The sequence below is a fragment of the Drosophila navojoa genome, chromosome 5 (assembly GCF_054131105.1).
Source record: "Drosophila navojoa isolate 15081-1374.11 chromosome 5, UAZ_NAV_1.0, whole genome shotgun sequence".
In the NCBI taxonomy this organism is placed as follows: Eukaryota; Metazoa; Arthropoda; class Insecta; order Diptera; family Drosophilidae; genus Drosophila; species Drosophila navojoa.
Genome location: NC_142893.1, coordinates 11,734,038 through 11,750,933, shown reverse-complemented (window position 1 = coordinate 11,750,933; position 16,896 = coordinate 11,734,038). Strand labels below are relative to the sequence as shown.

Genomic DNA, 16,896 nt, shown 5'->3' with positions numbered 1-16,896 from the left:
TGGAATTTTCAATGGGCTCGGCATATAAAAATGGTCTACATTGCCTTTTGCCAAGCAGTTTAATTTTACTTCTGCAGACAAGTAGTCATAGACCAACATGGCTGACAAGGAGAGCCTTGTAAGATCCACAAGGAATGGAAATCGATTTAAATTCACTGAATTTCTGTATTACTGTATTGTCCTGCATAGATCTCCGTTGAATCTGTCGAAGCGGCTCGATATGTGGCCAAAAATAAGACTGATTCCAAGCTGCCATGGTACTTTGCCACTGGCTTTATACTCTTCTGGGTACTTCTCTTCTTTGCTGTTGTGATCCCGTTTTTCTATCGCTTGCCCACGGCGCTCACGCTGGAGGACGCGCAGGAGAATGAGTTCATTGCTGAGCGGGCCTACAAGGATCTGTATACGCTCTCCAATATTGGCAACAAGTTGACTGGCAGCAAGCAAAATGAGATTGATGCAGTGAATTTTATTCTAAGCACCCTGGCAGAAATCAAGGACAATCTGCAAAGCGATTACTTCGATATGGAAATCGACCTATCACAGGTTTCTGGAGCTTTCGGCACTGGGACTACGCGACAAGTCTACCAAGGTGTTCAGAACATTGTTGTTAAGCTAACGCCAAAGCAGAGCTCGAGCCAGTCATATCTGCTCGTCAACAGCCACTTCGACTCCAAGCCAGCGACTTGGTCTGCGGGCGATGCGGGCTTTATGATAACTGTTATGTTGGAGGTTCTGCGCGTCATAGCCACAACAAAGCAACACTTGGAGCATCCCATTGTCTTTCTATTTAATGGTGCTGAAGAAATCGGACAGCTAGCCTCACATGGCTTCGTAACTCAACACAAATGGGCCCCAAACTGCAAGTGAGATCAGTAATTTAGCAGGACATTTATGTATATACGAATGAATATGAATATTGTGAATTTTCTAGAGCTGTAGTCAATCTTGATGCTGCGGGAAGCGGAGGTCGGGAAATTCTCTTTCAAACTGGACCAAACCATCCGTGGCTTGTTGAGGTAAGGCACTGCCAATAGCATTTTCTGTTCATAGCTTAACCATCTATTTTCAGTACTACAAAAAATATGTGAAACATCCCTTTGGTACTACGGTTGCAGAGGAAATTTTCCAAGCTGGCATTATTCCGTCCGACACAGACTTTCGACAGTTTCGCACGTATGGCAATATTCCAGGTAAGCCCATTTGAGTTTGCGATCACAACAAAGTTATGCAGCAATAACTATTACTAATAGGCTTGGATATGGGTCAATGTTTCAATGGATTTGTTTACCACACCAAATACGACCTTATCGATGTGATTCCTCGGGAATCGTTTCAGAACACGGGCGATAATGTGCTCAGTCTGGTTAGAGCATTGGCCAATGCACCCGAATTATATGACACTAAGGTAAGAATTTGCTTTGATTGGATTGGATTAGATTGGACAAATTTGTATTATCAATAAATATTATTTTCTCTTAGGCACATGAGGCTGGTCACACTGTCTACTTCGATTTCCTGGGACTATACTTATTTAATTATCCAGAAGCTACGGGCACAATATTGAACTATGGCGTTGCAGCAGCTACATTGATATTGATTTTCATTTCAATGTGGCGCATGACAGCCGTTAGCAACGTCTCAATTTCTCAGATCGCCTGCTGGCTTACATTGGTCCTCGTCGTTCAGGTTATATGCTTTGTACTCGGTCTTGCACTTCCTTTGATAGTTGCGCATCTATTCGATAATTGGGGATACTCGCTGGCATATTACAGCACTCCATTGCTGGTGATTGGTCTGTACGTCTGTCCCTCGCTGATTGGCCTCAGTTTACCGCTGACAATATATTTTGCGGTACAGCGCAATGTGAGTTCCGTTATTCAGTTAATCTTAAACATTTCGTAATTAATTTTCAATTTTCTTTAGGATAAAATATCAAATGGCTACCATGTACAATTGGCACTGCACGCTCAAGCGATTCTACTAACTCTATTAACTATAGGTCTTACCGTCATTGGCATACGCTCAACGTACGTGGTCGTGATTCCGCTGATCTTTTACGTGCTACCGTTGGCATTGAATTTATTGACTACTCTGCACGATCGCAGCTATGCCTGGACGGGTATCCTCAAAGTGAGCCAAATAATACCCTTCCTATACAGCAGCTACGTGATCTACACTTTCGTGGTGGTGCTCACACCAATGGGTGCACGTGCAGGCAGTGCCTCGAATCGGGACTTGTACATTTCTGTGCTCGCAGCCGTAGGAACTATTCTTTCGTTTAGTTTCTTGGTATGTGTGCTAAATAGATCTATTAAGTGCTTACTCTGACACCTTTTGTTTAAAGGTTCCACTTATCAACACCTTTCGAAGACCCAGTCTCGTCATTCTCGCTCTGATCGGAATTACGGCTCTCTCCATGTTCTTGGCGAGCAGCACACAACTCGGATTCCCCTACCGACCCAAGACTAATGGACAACGAGTTGCCTATCTGGTGAGTATTCTTAAGGCTATTCAGCAAGCATTCAGTATCTCTAATCTACTTTATTCCAGCATGCGCGAAACATCTTTTACGAGTACGACGGCACTCGCAGCAAGGACGAGTCGGGCTATCTGTTTAGTTTTCAGGACAGACGCAAGGAAACACCATTCAACACAAAAGTGAATCTAACTGGATTGGTCGACCTGAAGGAGAGTTGCGAGCAGCACATGCTCTGTGGCATGCCATTATATGAGTTTCGTTACGTGGAAAATCGATTCCAGAGCAAATGGCTGCCTCGACAGGAGCCAGTTGAGCCACCAGAGCAAACCACCTTGACTTTGCAAAACAAAACAGTTGTGGATGCAACAACTATCCGCTTTGAATTCAGCTTGAAGGGGCCCACTTTCATGAATTTGTTTATCCAGCCCGACGAGGATGTGACCCTATCTGATTGGTCGTTTGGGAACAGTAGTGATATAGAACCAACTAAGGATTTGCCATATATTGTCTTTATTGTGATGGGCGCCGATAGATCCGCTTTGTTGTTTTACTTGGAATTCTCGGTAAGATATAAAGCAAATGAATAGAATCGATGGCTTTATTGTTCAATATTTCAGAAACAAAACGGCAATTTCGATGTACCCCTGTTTCAGTTGGGGGTAGCTGCGCACTCCATTCTGAATGAAGGCGATGCTGAAAGCAAGAAGTTTGCTGCCTCATTTCCCTCATACTCCATTTTGTCGCAATGGCCAGCATTGTATCTGAGATACATTTTTTAAAAAGAATAAATTTGTTTTATGAAAACATAAAATTTTAATACATATATATGTGTAAGACTTTACCTTATTTATTTTAGTCTAAGAAATAGGGAATATAATATTATGGTCACAAATTTGTATTTATAAATATTTGGTAATGCAAAAATTAAAATTTTATAGTTCTGTTGCTAATGATATTCATGCAAAGTACTCAAAACACCTGTCCATATAAACACATTCCACCATAATTTCGATATTGATTGTTATCGGATAACAAAATCATTTTATATACACGATCAAGTTATTAGCTCATAAATCAATTACCCAAATAAAAGTGGAGTGTGTCGATAAGCTACAAGTTTCTAGTTGAGGTTTCAGGCATTGCTCGTATATACAGTCGCATCAAAATACATATATCTTATTTAGTTATGCTCTTATTGATAGTGTTGAGTACATTTAATAAGTAGTCTAGAGTGTTTCTATATCACACATTTTCACAATCATAATTAGCTTCTGAATAATATAATGCCATCACTTTAAGCGAAGCTAATTAAACAGTTAGAGAGAACATAAAAATATTTATATAAGTAAATGCATTTTATAAACTACTTATTTCAAAATTTAATATATATGATCGTTCACAATCTTTGACTTATATTTATAACAAGTACTCAACTAGAAATCTATTGATAAAATTCAAATGGGGCTCCTGAAAAGTTAACAGTTTCTATTCAATGAATATTATAATGAATTAAATTCAAAAAACAAAACAAAAATACAAGTTTGCTTAATAAATATGAACAATGGTTTTCTATATAATAATCAATTTATTTAAATATAATTAATAGTTAAATGCCATCTAATGTACTTATTTTCTACTGAGCAACCCTCGCTACCAATGCAATGGCTATCGATGAGTCTATAACTCTAGTTTATACATATTATATATCAAATAATTTATTGAAAATGATAATGATTTTGCACACTTAAGAGTCAATACATACTTCAGCACAACAGTTGGCATTTGGCAGTCATTGGAGACAGCATGGCTGACAGGGAGAAACTCGTAAGCAAAACAATATAAAGTCCGCAATTTGTCCCGACATTGCAATATTTGTTAATTTCTAGATTTCTGATGCTTCCTTTGGGGCTCCAGCAAATGCTCACAAGAAGAAAGACAGCGCAGGGCTGCCCTGGTGTTTTGCGAGTGGCTTCCTATTGTTTTGGGTACTTTTGTTCTTTGCCGTAGTAATTCCGTTTTTCTATCGCTTGCCCACGGCTCTGACAATCGATGACGCGAACAATAATCAATTTATAGCACAGCGTGCATACAAACAGTTGTACAGCTTATCTAATATAGGTCTGAAAATGCTTGGCAGTAACGGAAATGAGATCGAGGCTGTGCAGTTCCTGCTGAAGGAGTTAAACCAAATCAAAGAAGCTGCGCTGCAAGATTATTTCGATATGGAAATCGATCTATCACAGGCCTCTGGAACTTTTGCCCTGAAACATTCACTGCGAGTCTACCAAGGGGTACAAAATATTGCCGTGAAGCTAACGCCCAGAAACAGCTCGAGTGAGTCCTATCTCCTCGTGAATAGTCACTTCGATTCCAAGCCAGCAACTCCGTCAGCTGGCGATGCCGGCTTTATGATTGTCACAATGCTGGAAGTTCTGCGTATTATTGCAACAACAAAACAAACTATCCAGCATCCAATCGTATTTCTATTCAATGGTGCTGAAGAAGGTGCTCTCGAGGGCTCGCATGGCTTTATAACGCAACACAAATGGGCGTCGAATTGCAAGTGAGACTTACAAACAACAAGAATAAGAACACAGAAGAATTAACATTCCTTAATTGTAGAGCCGTCGTTAATCTCGATGCTGGGGGCAGTGGTGGGCGAGAGGTACTATTTCAGAGTGGACCCAATCACCCATGGTTGGTAAACGTAAGCTTAAAATGCGAGAAAGTTCGTATAACATATTGATAACAATCGTGTTTCGCAGTATTACAAAAAATATATTAAATATCCCTTCGCTACAACTATGGCGGAGGAAGGTTTCCAGTCGGGCACAATCCCATCGGATACAGACTTTCGACAGTTCAACAAGTATGGCAAACTACCAGGTAAGAGCTATGCGTTTATCTATGGAACATTCACACTAAAACTCTAACTAACTAGGCTTGGATATGGCGCAATGCATAAATGGCTTTGTATATCATACAAAGTACGACGTGATTGACATAATTCCGCTAGAGTCCCTCCAGAACACTGGCGATAATATTCTCAGCTTGGTGCGAGGTTTGGCCAATGCAACAGAACTGCACGATACAGAGGTAAGGCTGGATATCAAATATTATTATATTTACTCAACTTATATTCATCATATATATAGGCACACGAGGCTGGTCACGCAGTCTTCTTCGATTTCCTGGGCCTCTATTTCATCCATTATTCAGAGACAACGGGCATATTTATAAATCTTGCTGCTGCTGCAGCTGCCTTGATTTTTGTATTCCTATCGATGTGGCGCATGTCGGCTGTCTCCCATGAATCATTTTCGATTGTGGCACACAGTTTTATATTCATTTTGATCATTCAGACGATCTCCTGCGTACTCGGTCTGGCACTTCCCCTAATTGTGGCACATGTAATGGATAATTGGGAACTTTCGCTCACTTACTATAGCAGCCCCCTGCTGCTGATCGGCTTATATGTAAGCCCATCACTTATTGGTCTTAGCTTGCCCTTGACTATCTATTTTTCATTTCAACACAACGTAAGTCTATTAAACCCCCTAACTCAAACATTTGTTAAATTTTACTCTCTTTATTAGGCTAAAATATCAAGATCCTATCAGCTTCAATTGGCATTGCATGGTCAGGCTGTTGTCCTGGCTGTCTTAACAATTGCTCTTACGGCTTACGGATTGAGAACTGCGTATGTGCTGGTGATTCCACTTATATTCTATGTGCTAGCATTGGCCTTGAATTTATTAACTACGCTGCATGATCGAGGCTTTGCATGGACAGGTTTGCTGAAGGTCAGCCAGATAGTTCCATTCCTGTACAGCAGCTACCTCTTCTACTTCTTTATTGTGGTGCTGACTCCAATGGGTGGTCGTTCATTTAGTTCATCGAACCCGGACATAAGCATTGCTCTCCTAACCGCAGCAGGAACGATATTTTCATTTGGTTTCTTGGTAAGTCATATATGCAAATGTCTTATTAATGCTAATCAATGGAATGATTTACAGGTACCACTAATCAACACTTTTCGGCGTCCCAGCTTTGTGGTGCTCACTTTAATTACTGCCACGGCTCTTACTTTGTACCTAGCCAGTAGCACGCACATCGGATTTCCTTATCGAGCCAAAACCAATGGACAGCGAGTTGCATATTTGGTGAGTATCGAATAGAAACTTACATATACATATGTAGTACCATAACTTTTCTCGTTTCAGCAAGTACGAAATATATTCTACGAATACGATGGAACTCTCAGCCGGGATGAGTCTGGTTATTTGTTTAACTTTCAAGATCGACTCAAGGAGAAGCCACTCCTGGGCACAAGCGTGAATTTGACCGGCTTGATAAGTCTTAAATCGAAATGCGAGCAGCATATGATGTGTGGCATGCCCTTATATGATTCGACTTATGTCCTGAATCGCCATGAAGCCAAATGGTTGCCCCGCCTTGATCCTATCGAGCCGCCGGCGCGGACAGAGCTTAGCCTGCTAAGCAAAACCATTCAGAATACCACAACTGTCCGATTTGAGTTCAATTTAACGGGTCCGCCTCAAATGAAACTGTTTATCCAACCCTATGAAGATGTCTTACTGAGCAACTGGTCCTTTTTGCAAATCTATCTAGAGACCCCATTAGTACCGCCCCTGCCTTACTTTATCTCATTTAGCTATGGCATAGATAGGTCCCCATTGCACTTCTTCTTGGAATTTACGGTGAGTTGAGATATGAATGGCTACGAATTTTATTAAACTTTATCTTCGTTTCATAGAAACCGAACGGAGACTTTGATGTGCCGTTGTTCCAGCTGGGCGTATCTGGTCACTATATCGGCCATCAGGGTGATGCGCAGAGTGCAAAATTCGCATCTTCGTTTCCCCCATATGCAATTCTGGAGCAGTGGCCCGCACTTTACCAGCGATTCATATTTTAAATGAAAGTCAAAATGATTGAATGGACGAAAAAGTGTAGAGTAGACTGGAATAAACATACAAGCAAATAATCCTAAAAATATAATATTAATGAAGATTCACAGTTCTCTTAAAATTTAAAGCATACTTTTAGGGTTACTTTTATTTCTTTGAAATGTACGAGTATTGCGACCAAGTAAAATAATAATAAATAATAAAAAAATTACAGAACATTCATAAATGTCTAAAGAGTTTAAATTATTAATTATATACATATAAAAATTAAATACATTTATATACATATTTTCACTGTGTACTTTATGATTTGATAGCTAATTTGTCGATAGTTAAAATTTGCTTAATAGACTCAAACTCAACAACAACTCAAAACTCAACAACTTTCTATGCCTTTCACAGCCGAATAATATTCAATATTGATTAAGATGAGGAGAGAAGGGACAAATAAATAAGTATGCGCCTATGTATGGACTGGCAATTAATGCCGATATATAATATAAAAATGCTATTGCTCTTCAGTCTGCGATCCATTTAAAGAAAAAATTATAATACTCTCTGATAAGATGATAAGTATTGATAAGTGAAACGCCAGGTACACTGATGTGAATATTTAAGTCTGAGCTCACTTAGATACAGCGACATAATTGCCAATTGGGCTCTTTGTTAAAATAAAAATATAAATGGGCTCTATCATGATAATAATATTATTTTACACTGTTCGACAAAATTTAATTTTATTAGGATATAAATTCTTTGTGCATTCAACTCTAATTTTTCTTAGCTCCTGAGTGGATCCGTATTCCAGTTTATACTCTAAACCTATGTATTCCCTAATGTATTTTACGCAAACTCTGCTTGAACTGATTCAAAAGCATGCTTATATACGAGCGGATTTCCATGAGGATCCGGAGTCCGTCGATCTCTATCACCAAGTTTCTGACAAAGCAGATATCCCTAGTCCATCTTCATATCACTTAGTTTCAGAACAAGGAAGTACTAGAAGTCTATCATTCAACTATTCAAAGTAAATCTTTGTTGCTCAGTGTTATTGGGTATAATTTGATATGGGAACATCATTAAAGACGCGCAATTAAAGCACTATATAATAAAAACATTAAATATGAGCACAGATAAAAGCAGAATAATCTCTATTGATGAATAAGTATATGAATAAGTATATTTGTATAATAATACAAATGGGTATATATACACTTTGGGGAACTTTCTTTCTTTCATTCCTATATATATGAGAATTAATTGTAATAATATAGAATTCATATTAATAATTATATTCGTCTATTGCTCGTCTACATTATATGATTTGATTGTCACTCCTTCCCGCAATCTTGGATAGCCAAACGTGAAGCAACGTTACCGAAACGTGAAGCAATCAATGAATTGGGCCTATAAAGTATATCTTTTTAAATTGCCATTTTAAAATTGTGAATTTGATTACTTTTTTGACAACTATAAAAGCGGCCTTCAATTGCCTAAGATCCATAGTGCTCATTGGGAAGTTCTTGGGATCACATCAGCAGGTTAGAACTTCAGCTAGGAGCAGCATGGGTGACAAGGACAAGTTGGTAAGAGACTTTTTAAATGCTAATAAGTCAATTTCCTAAAGTTAAGCTATTAATATTATATAGATATTGGCAGAGTCTGCCGAAGCTCTCAAAAATGTGAACGAAAAGGAGTCGAGCTCAAAAGCCCCTTGGTATTTTGCGAGCGGCTTCCTTTTGTTCTGGGGACTTCTCTTTTTTGCTGTGGTAATTCCCCGCTTCTATAAGCTACCCACGCCGTTGACAATGGAGGACGCAAAGAGAAATGTATTCATAGCTGAGCGGGCCTACAACAATCTGTACACTCTGTCCAATATCGGCAACAAATTGACTGGCAGCAAGCAAAATGAGGTGGATGCAGTCAATTTCCTTCTAAGCGAGCTTGCACAGATCAAGGAAAATCTTCAAGAAGATATTTTCGAAATGGAGATTGATGTGTCAAAAGTATCCGGATCGTTCCCGTACAAAACCGTGCTGAACATGTACCGAAACGTTCAGAGCATTGTTGTGAAATTGACGCCGAAAGCAAGCAACAGTGAGAACTATCTTCTGGTGAACAGCCACTACGACTCCAAGCCATACACTGCATCTGCCGGAGATGCGGGCTTTATGATCGTCACGATGTTGGAGGTTCTGCGTGTGATTGCCTCCACTAAACAAACCCTAGAGCATCCGATAGTCTTTCTATTCAACGGAGCTGAAGAGAATATGATGCAAGCAAGTCATGGTTTCGTAACACAACACAAATGGGCATCAAAGTGCAAGTGAGTAATTTAGGTTACTGTTTAATAGGAATTATGTTTTAATTCATACACAATCACCACCTAATAGAGTTGTCGTCAATCTTGATGCTGCTGGCAGTGGAGGTCGGGAAGTCCTATTCCAAAGTGGCCCCAACCACCCTTGGCTAGTCAATGTAAGTTTCTTCTTTCTTTATAAATGCAAGCACAACTGTAAGCTTAACCACTTATGCATTTCAACAGTATTACAAGAAATACGCCAAACATCCGTTCGCAACCACGATGGCTGAGGAAATCTTCCAATCGGGAATTATTCCATCCGATACAGATTTCCGCCAGTTCAATATGTACGGAAATATTCCCGGTAAGAATATTTAGCCAACACTTTTGACTTAACAATAATTTTTGCAAATATTCTTTAGGCTTGGATATGGCCCAGATTATTAACGGCTATGTCTACCATACCAAGTACGATCTTAGCTCCGTGATTCCTCGTGGATCTTTGCAGAACACTGGCGATAATTTACTTCAGCTCGTCCGTGGCTTGGCTAATGCAACCGAGATTAATGATATGGACGTAAGCGAATGAGCTAAACACTGATTTATGTGAATTATGCTTAAACTCTTACGTTTTTATTTCTAGGCTTATAAAACAGGTCATGCCGTCTTCTTTGATTTCTTGGGCCTTTACTTCGTCCATTATTCGGAAGGCACTGGAAGATCGATTAACTTTGGTGTTGCCGGAGCGGTCCTGATTTTCATTTTCATTTCAATGTGGCGCATGTCCGCCGTGTCCAATGCTTCCCTATGCAATGTGGCCAGCTGGTTCATATTGGTCATCATCGTCCAGATCATTTCCTTCGTACTTGGCCTGGCGCTGCCTGCTGTAGTAGCATATGGAATGGATGCTTTCGGTCTATCGCTGACATACTATAGCACGCCCTTGCTGGTGGTCGGTCTCTACGTGTGCCCCTCACTGATTGGTCTCAGTTTGCCCATCACCTTGTACTACTCTGTGCAGCGCAACGTGAGTTCATTCATTCCGCATTCTGTTGAACTTGAGCATATGCCAGTCAATTTTCCATTCGCAGGAGAAAATATCGAACGCCTACCATCTCCAGTTGGCGTTGCATAGTCAGGCCCTCATCCTAGCTCTCATAGTCATAGCTGCCACCGTCTATGGCGTGCGTACCACCTACATCTTCGTAATCCCACTGGCCAGCTATATGCTTTCCCTGGCCTTTAACTTGCTGACAACTCTGCACGATCGCGGCTACGCCTGGACGGGTGTGCTCAAGTTGAGCCAGGTGATTCCTTTCCTATACAGCAGCTACGTCATCTATACCTTCGTGGTGGTGCTGACCCCAATGGGTGCACGTGCAGGCAGTGCCTCGAATCGGGACTTGTACATTGCTGTGCTCGCAGCAGTGGGAAGTGTTCTCTCATTTGGATTCTTGGTAAGTTGAAAAATATCATTCTTTTTCTCCAGTAATACTAACGTATTTTCTCCAATCAGATTCCGCTCATCAACGCTTTCCGCAAACCCAGCCTCGTGGTTCTCTCCCTAGTTCTGGTGACTGCCATTTCTCTGTATCTCGCCAGCAGCACGCAAATCGGATTCCCCTATCGGCCCAAGACCAGTGGACAACGCGTTGCTTATTTGGTGAGAGTTTTATATTACCTATATGACTTATATTATCTTGTATATAACTCTTGGTATTATTTTTCATATTCCAGCAAGTGCGCAGCAAGTACTACGAGTACGATGGCACACTCAGTAAGGACTTCTCCGGATACCTGTTCAACTTCCAGGATAGGCGAGAGGACACGCCCTTCAAGGGCACAAAGGTTAATTTGACGGGATTGACTAGCATTAAATCAAAGTGCGAGCAGCACATGATGTGCGGCTTTCCCTTGTTTGATTACCGCTATGTTCAGAATAGACTTCAGAGCAAGTTCCTTAAACGAGATGAACCTGTACAAATACCAGAGCCACCCACAACATTGACCAAAATGGCCAAGACAAATATTAACGCAACAACCGTTCGCTTGGAATTCAACGTAACTGGACCCACCTACTTGAGCTTGTTCATAAAGCCCTATGAAGATGTGACTATCAGTGGATGGTCGTTTCTATCTAGCGAGCTGGCCAAGCCACCAAAGGCTCCGCTACCCTACCATATCTACGTAACACACGGTGTTGACATAACCCCATTGAACTTCTATGTGGATCTTACGGTAAGAGCCTCTTCAAGCAGTCTCACATTTCCATTGACACTAAATACTCTTCACTTTTTCACCTGTTGACCTGTAGAAAGCTGACGGCGACTTTGATGTGCCAGTGCTGCAGCTTGGAGTGTCTGGACATTACATTCAAAGTCCTGGAGATGCGGAGGCAGTCAAGTTTGCTTCGTCATTCCCCTCCTTCTGCATATTGGCGCAGTGGCCTGCGATATATCAACGCTACATATTTTAAATAGAACATTTATAAAGCTGATTCATTCACAATAATTATAACCAATAAAAGAATGTAGGCAAATATGAGGAGCAGTTGTTTGAATTGCTTATTGGAATGGTACACCGAGCACATTAGATTTTTGTTTTCGAGCTAATGGCTAAATATCATCAATAATTTACATTATGCTTTCCGCAGCGAGCCAAACAGTTTACCTTTTAAGCAAATTCCATTAGGAATAAGCAAGTCAATTAAATATAAACGGTTCCAACATGCAAGACCGCAAATAGAGAAGAGTAAATAGAATAAACATTGGAGCTACTAGAACGAGCGAAGAGCTTTGACTAATCAGTTCTCGTTTGCGCCCTTACGCAACGCGTCGAATCACGTTTGCCGAGTACTTGGATGAGCGCACAAGCAATAAAATTATAGAGAGCATCCGTACTAAGCATTTCAGATAAGATGTGTCTCAGAGCTGCCGCGTCTATTTCGCGCAAACTGAGGGATCAGTTGAGTTGGATGCGTCTTGAAGAGATGTTACGCGCTATTCGAAATCGCATTGATTCTTGTCAGAACAAGGTAGGGCTAAAGGATGATTCAATTAACAATGCCCATCATAATGGGTGATTAATTGTGGGTTACCTATCGACTGGAGTGATAAGAAATTCTAATGAAGCCAAAGAAATTATCAGTGCGCTAATTGGCTTTATCAGTAATTAAATGTGAGGCGAAGCTTTGTTTTTAATCAGTGTTCACTTATTGCTGAGCCATAAAAATACATATATTTTATATGTACCTATAGAGGCAATTTGTTATACTTACACATACTTTGGCACACGCATGCTGGAATGTTTATTTATGTTTGCCAAACTATTCAACACACTCTTTATAAATAAGCAAATCCATTACTTTTGTTTTGTGTATGCCGAGGAACGCCCTTGAACCGCTGGAACCATTGCTGGAATAATTTATACTCTAATGAGTGACTACATAAAGAAACAAGTAATTGCTGAAGAAAGATAGAACCTATAGAATTTGTTAGCATGAATGCTTAATTATAAGCTATGTTCTAGGTGATGTCATCAGCCGTGATGTTATGATTAGTATTTTATATCCAGACATCTAGAAGTAGTTTAGATCGGTAGCTGTTTCATTAAACACGTCTGTTTTTATTAACTCTTCCATTATACATTATGTTAGATTCGTGATGAGGCTGATGATGTTTCCAGCAATGCAACGAAAAATGATGGGAGTGCCAAAATACCTTGGTACTTTGCTAATGGGTTTCTGCTCTTCTGGGGACTGCTGTTTTTCGCCGCCGTGTTACCGTTCTTCTACCGGTTGCCTACGGCTCTAACAAACGAAGATGTTAACAAGAACGAATTCATTGCTGAACTTGCGTACGAGAATCTCTACACTCTCTCTAACATTGGCACCAAATTGACTGGCAGCAAGGAGAACGAGATCATCGCAGTAAATTTTATTCTCAATGAGTTGAACAAAATTGAAGAAAATCTGCAGGATGATTTTTTCGATATGGACATTGATATATCGCAAGCGGCCGGAGTTTTCCCATATGCTACAATGCTAAACATCTACCAAGGCGTTCAAAACATTGCTGTTAAATTAGCTCCGAAGAATAGCACAAGTCAAACCTATCTCCTGGTCAACAGCCACTTCGACTCGAAGCCCTTCACTCCGTCTGCCGGCGATGCAGGATTCATGATAGTCACGATGCTGGAGGTCTTACGTGTAATTGCCACAACAAAACAGACAATTGAGCATCCGATTGTATTTCTCTTTAATGGAGCTGAAGAAGGCATGATGCAAGCATCTCACGGCTTTGTCACTCAACATAAATGGGCTCCATATTGCAAGTAAGTTTTTCGTCAAACAGTCTCTAAAGTTCATAACTTATTTAACACAATTTTTATCGCAGAGCTGTTGTTAATCTTGATGCTGCTGGCAGTGGAGGTCGGGAAATTCTATTCCAAAGTGGTCCCAACAACCCCTGGCTTGTTGATGTAAGTTATCTGAAAAGTACTTACCCTTTATCAAATATAATTGCAATTATGTAAATTTATTCAAGTATTACAAAAAATACGCCAAACATCCGTTCGCAACCACGATGGCTGAGGAAATTTTCCAAGCTGGAATTATTCCATCCGATACAGATTTTCGGCAGTTCAATTTATATGGAAAAATTCCAGGTGAGTTGTTTTTTGTTGAAATTTTATTTGGAGTCCAGTAAATGATTTAATTGTAATAGGGCTGGACTTGGCGCAATGTTTCAATGGATATATCTACCATACCAAGTACGATCTTATCGATGTGATTCCACGTGAGTCTCTGCAGAATACCGGCGATAATGTGCTTAGTCTGGTTCGGGGATTGGCGAATGCAACTGAGTTAAGTGATAAATCGGTAAGTATAATGATAATACCCATAACTCTTCATTGTGATTATAGCCATCTCATCTCTTAGGCTCCCGGTCACGCAGTCTTCTTCGATTTCCTTGGCCTTTACTTTATCCATTATTCCGAGACCACGGGCATTCTTTTGAATTTGGCCATTGCCATAGCTACCCTTATTTTAATATCTGTTTCAATATGGCGCATGGCGAAGGTCTCCGACGAATCCGTTTCCCACGTGGCGTGCTGGTTTTCAGTGACCCTGATCGTTCAGGTTATTTCCTTTATTCTCGGACTGCTGTTCCCTGCAGTAGTGGCATGGTTTATGGATAGTTTGGGGCAATCGCTGACTTACTTTAGCTCCCCGATGCTGATTGTTGGCCTGTACGTGTGTCCCTCCCTGATCGGCCTGAGTTTGCCTTTGGTCATCTACTCTAGTATACATCGTAATGTAAGTTTATGGGCTCAAGCGTCTAGTTTATCATTCATTTACAATAGCTTCTATGTTCTAGAATAAGATCTCCACCGCTTATCACCTTCAACTGGCACTGCACAGCCACGCCGCCATCCTGTCTCTTCTCGTCATTTTTCTGACAGCCCTCGGCATACGGTCAACGTATGTTCTTGTGATTCCGCTGATGTTCTACTCACTGGCTCTGGCCATCAACTTGTTGACCACGCTACACGATCGTGGCTTTGCCTGGATCGCTCTGCTCAAGGCGGGGCAGCTAATTCCTTTCCTGTGCAGCAGCTACAGCTTTTACATATTTATTGTTGTGCTGACGCCAATGGGAGGACGTGCAGGTAGTGCCGCTAATCGCGACGTACTAATTGCGGTGCTGACAGCAGCTGGAACGGTTTTATCGTTTGGGTTCTTGGTAAACAGAGTCACTTATTATTATTGGGGCAATGCAGTAAAATATATTTTATATTTAGCTTCCGCTCATCAATATTTTCCGACGCCCCTGCTTTGTAATATACTCCTTGCTGGGAGTCACAGTTCTGGCTATGATCTTGGGCTGCTTCACCCCAATCGGCTTCCCTTATCGATCAAAGACCAACGGACATCGGGTTGCTTATCTGGTGAGTATTCCATATAGATTACATAGTATTTCTATTCAATATAATCGATTCGCCTTTCGATTTCAGCAAGTGCGTAACATGTTCTACGAGTACGATGGCACACTCAGCAAGGACGAGTCCGGCTACTTGTTTAGTTTTCAGGATCGCCGCGAAGAAAGGCCACTATTGGGCACCAAGGTCGATCTGACTGGTTTGGTTAGCATTAAGTCCAGATGCGAGACTGAAATGATGTGTGGCATGCCGCTGTACGATTATCGATTCACTAAAAGCAAACTGCAAAGCAAGTGGTTACCACGATCTGAGCCAATTGTACCACCTGAAATAAAGGGTCTGGCATTGCTCAATAAAACCATACTAAATGCTACCAATGTTCGCTTTGAATTCAACCTAACCGGACCCTCGCACATGAGTTTGTTTATCCAGCCCTACCATAATGTGAAGATAAGCAACTGGTCGTTCGATCCCAGCTATCTTAATATGCCTTCGCCATTCCACATCTATCTAACATATGGCATTGACAATTCTCCGTATAATTTCTTTGTGGAAGCATCGGTAATAAATACTATGAAGGTTTGCACGTTTCAACATAATAAATATAAATATTATTCATATATTTGCAGAGCTTCAACGGCGACCTGGGATTCCCTCTGTTTCAACTAGGAGTATCTGCGCATTTCATTGGAAACGAAGGAGATGCCCAAAGTGTGAAATTCGCATCTTCATTTCCGTCCTACTCAATTTTGGCCCAGTGGCCTGCATTATATAAGCGTTATGTGTTCTAAGTTTAAATACTCGTATGTGTTGTAAAATTCTCAAACAAAAAATCAATACAATTCAATTGTATAAAAAAAAAAAAAAAAAAAAAAAATTAAAAAATAAAAAAATATGTAAGTTTAACTAATAAAATTGCATCTGATGAACAACTTTTCGTGCTTCACAATTCTTGCCAATGGAAAATGCTGAAGGTATACTATAAGAAAACAAGTAAATATATATAGTTTACGAGAATTGACACATATGCATAGGCTTCGTATAAGTTAAGCTGCCTGTCGTATGCCTGTTACATACCCTTGAAACGAACTATAATACCCTCTTTAATATTTTGTTCCTTTGGGTAGAACACTGCTTTTTTATTACCAATAAATCGAAGTCATAAAAACTGTTATTAAAATTTATCATTTCACTTTTAAGATAAAACAATATCGTAACTAATAACGGCGTATACCGAACCT

The 16,896-nt window shown here is 40.4% G+C and overlaps 4 protein-coding genes across 4 annotated transcripts; all 4 read left to right on the top strand.

Annotated features, from left to right (window-relative positions):
- The first annotated feature begins 54 nt into the window (after nt 1-54).
- Nucleotides 55-3,323, top strand: LOC108654074 (endoplasmic reticulum metallopeptidase 1-like). Its single transcript, XM_018105127.3, has 10 exons — nt 55-118; nt 190-866; nt 935-1,019; nt 1,073-1,193; nt 1,254-1,408; nt 1,483-1,866; nt 1,927-2,292; nt 2,348-2,494; nt 2,554-3,045; nt 3,100-3,323. Exons 1-10 carry the CDS (start codon nt 98-100, stop codon nt 3,259-3,261), a joined length of 2,610 nt encoding a protein of 869 aa, XP_017960616.1. The 5' UTR covers nt 55-97; the 3' UTR covers nt 3,262-3,323.
- Nucleotides 3,324-4,257: 934 nt separating this feature from the next.
- Nucleotides 4,258-7,486, top strand: LOC108652772 (endoplasmic reticulum metallopeptidase 1-like). The gene is made up of 10 exons (XM_018102968.3): nt 4,258-4,306; nt 4,369-5,045; nt 5,105-5,189; nt 5,248-5,368; nt 5,424-5,578; nt 5,638-6,021; nt 6,079-6,444; nt 6,499-6,645; nt 6,706-7,203; nt 7,260-7,486. Exons 1-10 carry the CDS (start codon nt 4,286-4,288, stop codon nt 7,419-7,421), a joined length of 2,616 nt encoding a protein of 871 aa, XP_017958457.1. The 5' UTR covers nt 4,258-4,285; the 3' UTR covers nt 7,422-7,486.
- A 1,353-nt stretch (nt 7,487-8,839) lies between these two features.
- On the top strand, nt 8,840-12,265 carry LOC108654075 (endoplasmic reticulum metallopeptidase 1-like). The gene is made up of 10 exons (XM_018105128.3): nt 8,840-8,999; nt 9,063-9,739; nt 9,807-9,891; nt 9,959-10,079; nt 10,138-10,292; nt 10,359-10,742; nt 10,807-11,172; nt 11,232-11,378; nt 11,453-11,953; nt 12,030-12,265. The coding sequence occupies exons 1-10, from the start codon at nt 8,979-8,981 to the stop codon at nt 12,189-12,191; spliced, it is 2,619 nt and encodes an 872-aa protein (XP_017960617.1). The 5' UTR covers nt 8,840-8,978; the 3' UTR covers nt 12,192-12,265.
- A 327-nt stretch (nt 12,266-12,592) lies between these two features.
- Nucleotides 12,593-16,539, top strand: LOC108654056 (endoplasmic reticulum metallopeptidase 1-like). Its single transcript, XM_018105105.3, has 10 exons — nt 12,593-12,749; nt 13,371-14,047; nt 14,110-14,194; nt 14,260-14,380; nt 14,440-14,594; nt 14,655-15,032; nt 15,094-15,459; nt 15,518-15,664; nt 15,731-16,216; nt 16,285-16,539. Exons 1-10 carry the CDS (start codon nt 12,633-12,635, stop codon nt 16,444-16,446), a joined length of 2,694 nt encoding a protein of 897 aa, XP_017960594.1. The 5' UTR covers nt 12,593-12,632; the 3' UTR covers nt 16,447-16,539.
- The last annotated feature ends 357 nt before the right edge of the window (nt 16,540-16,896 follow it).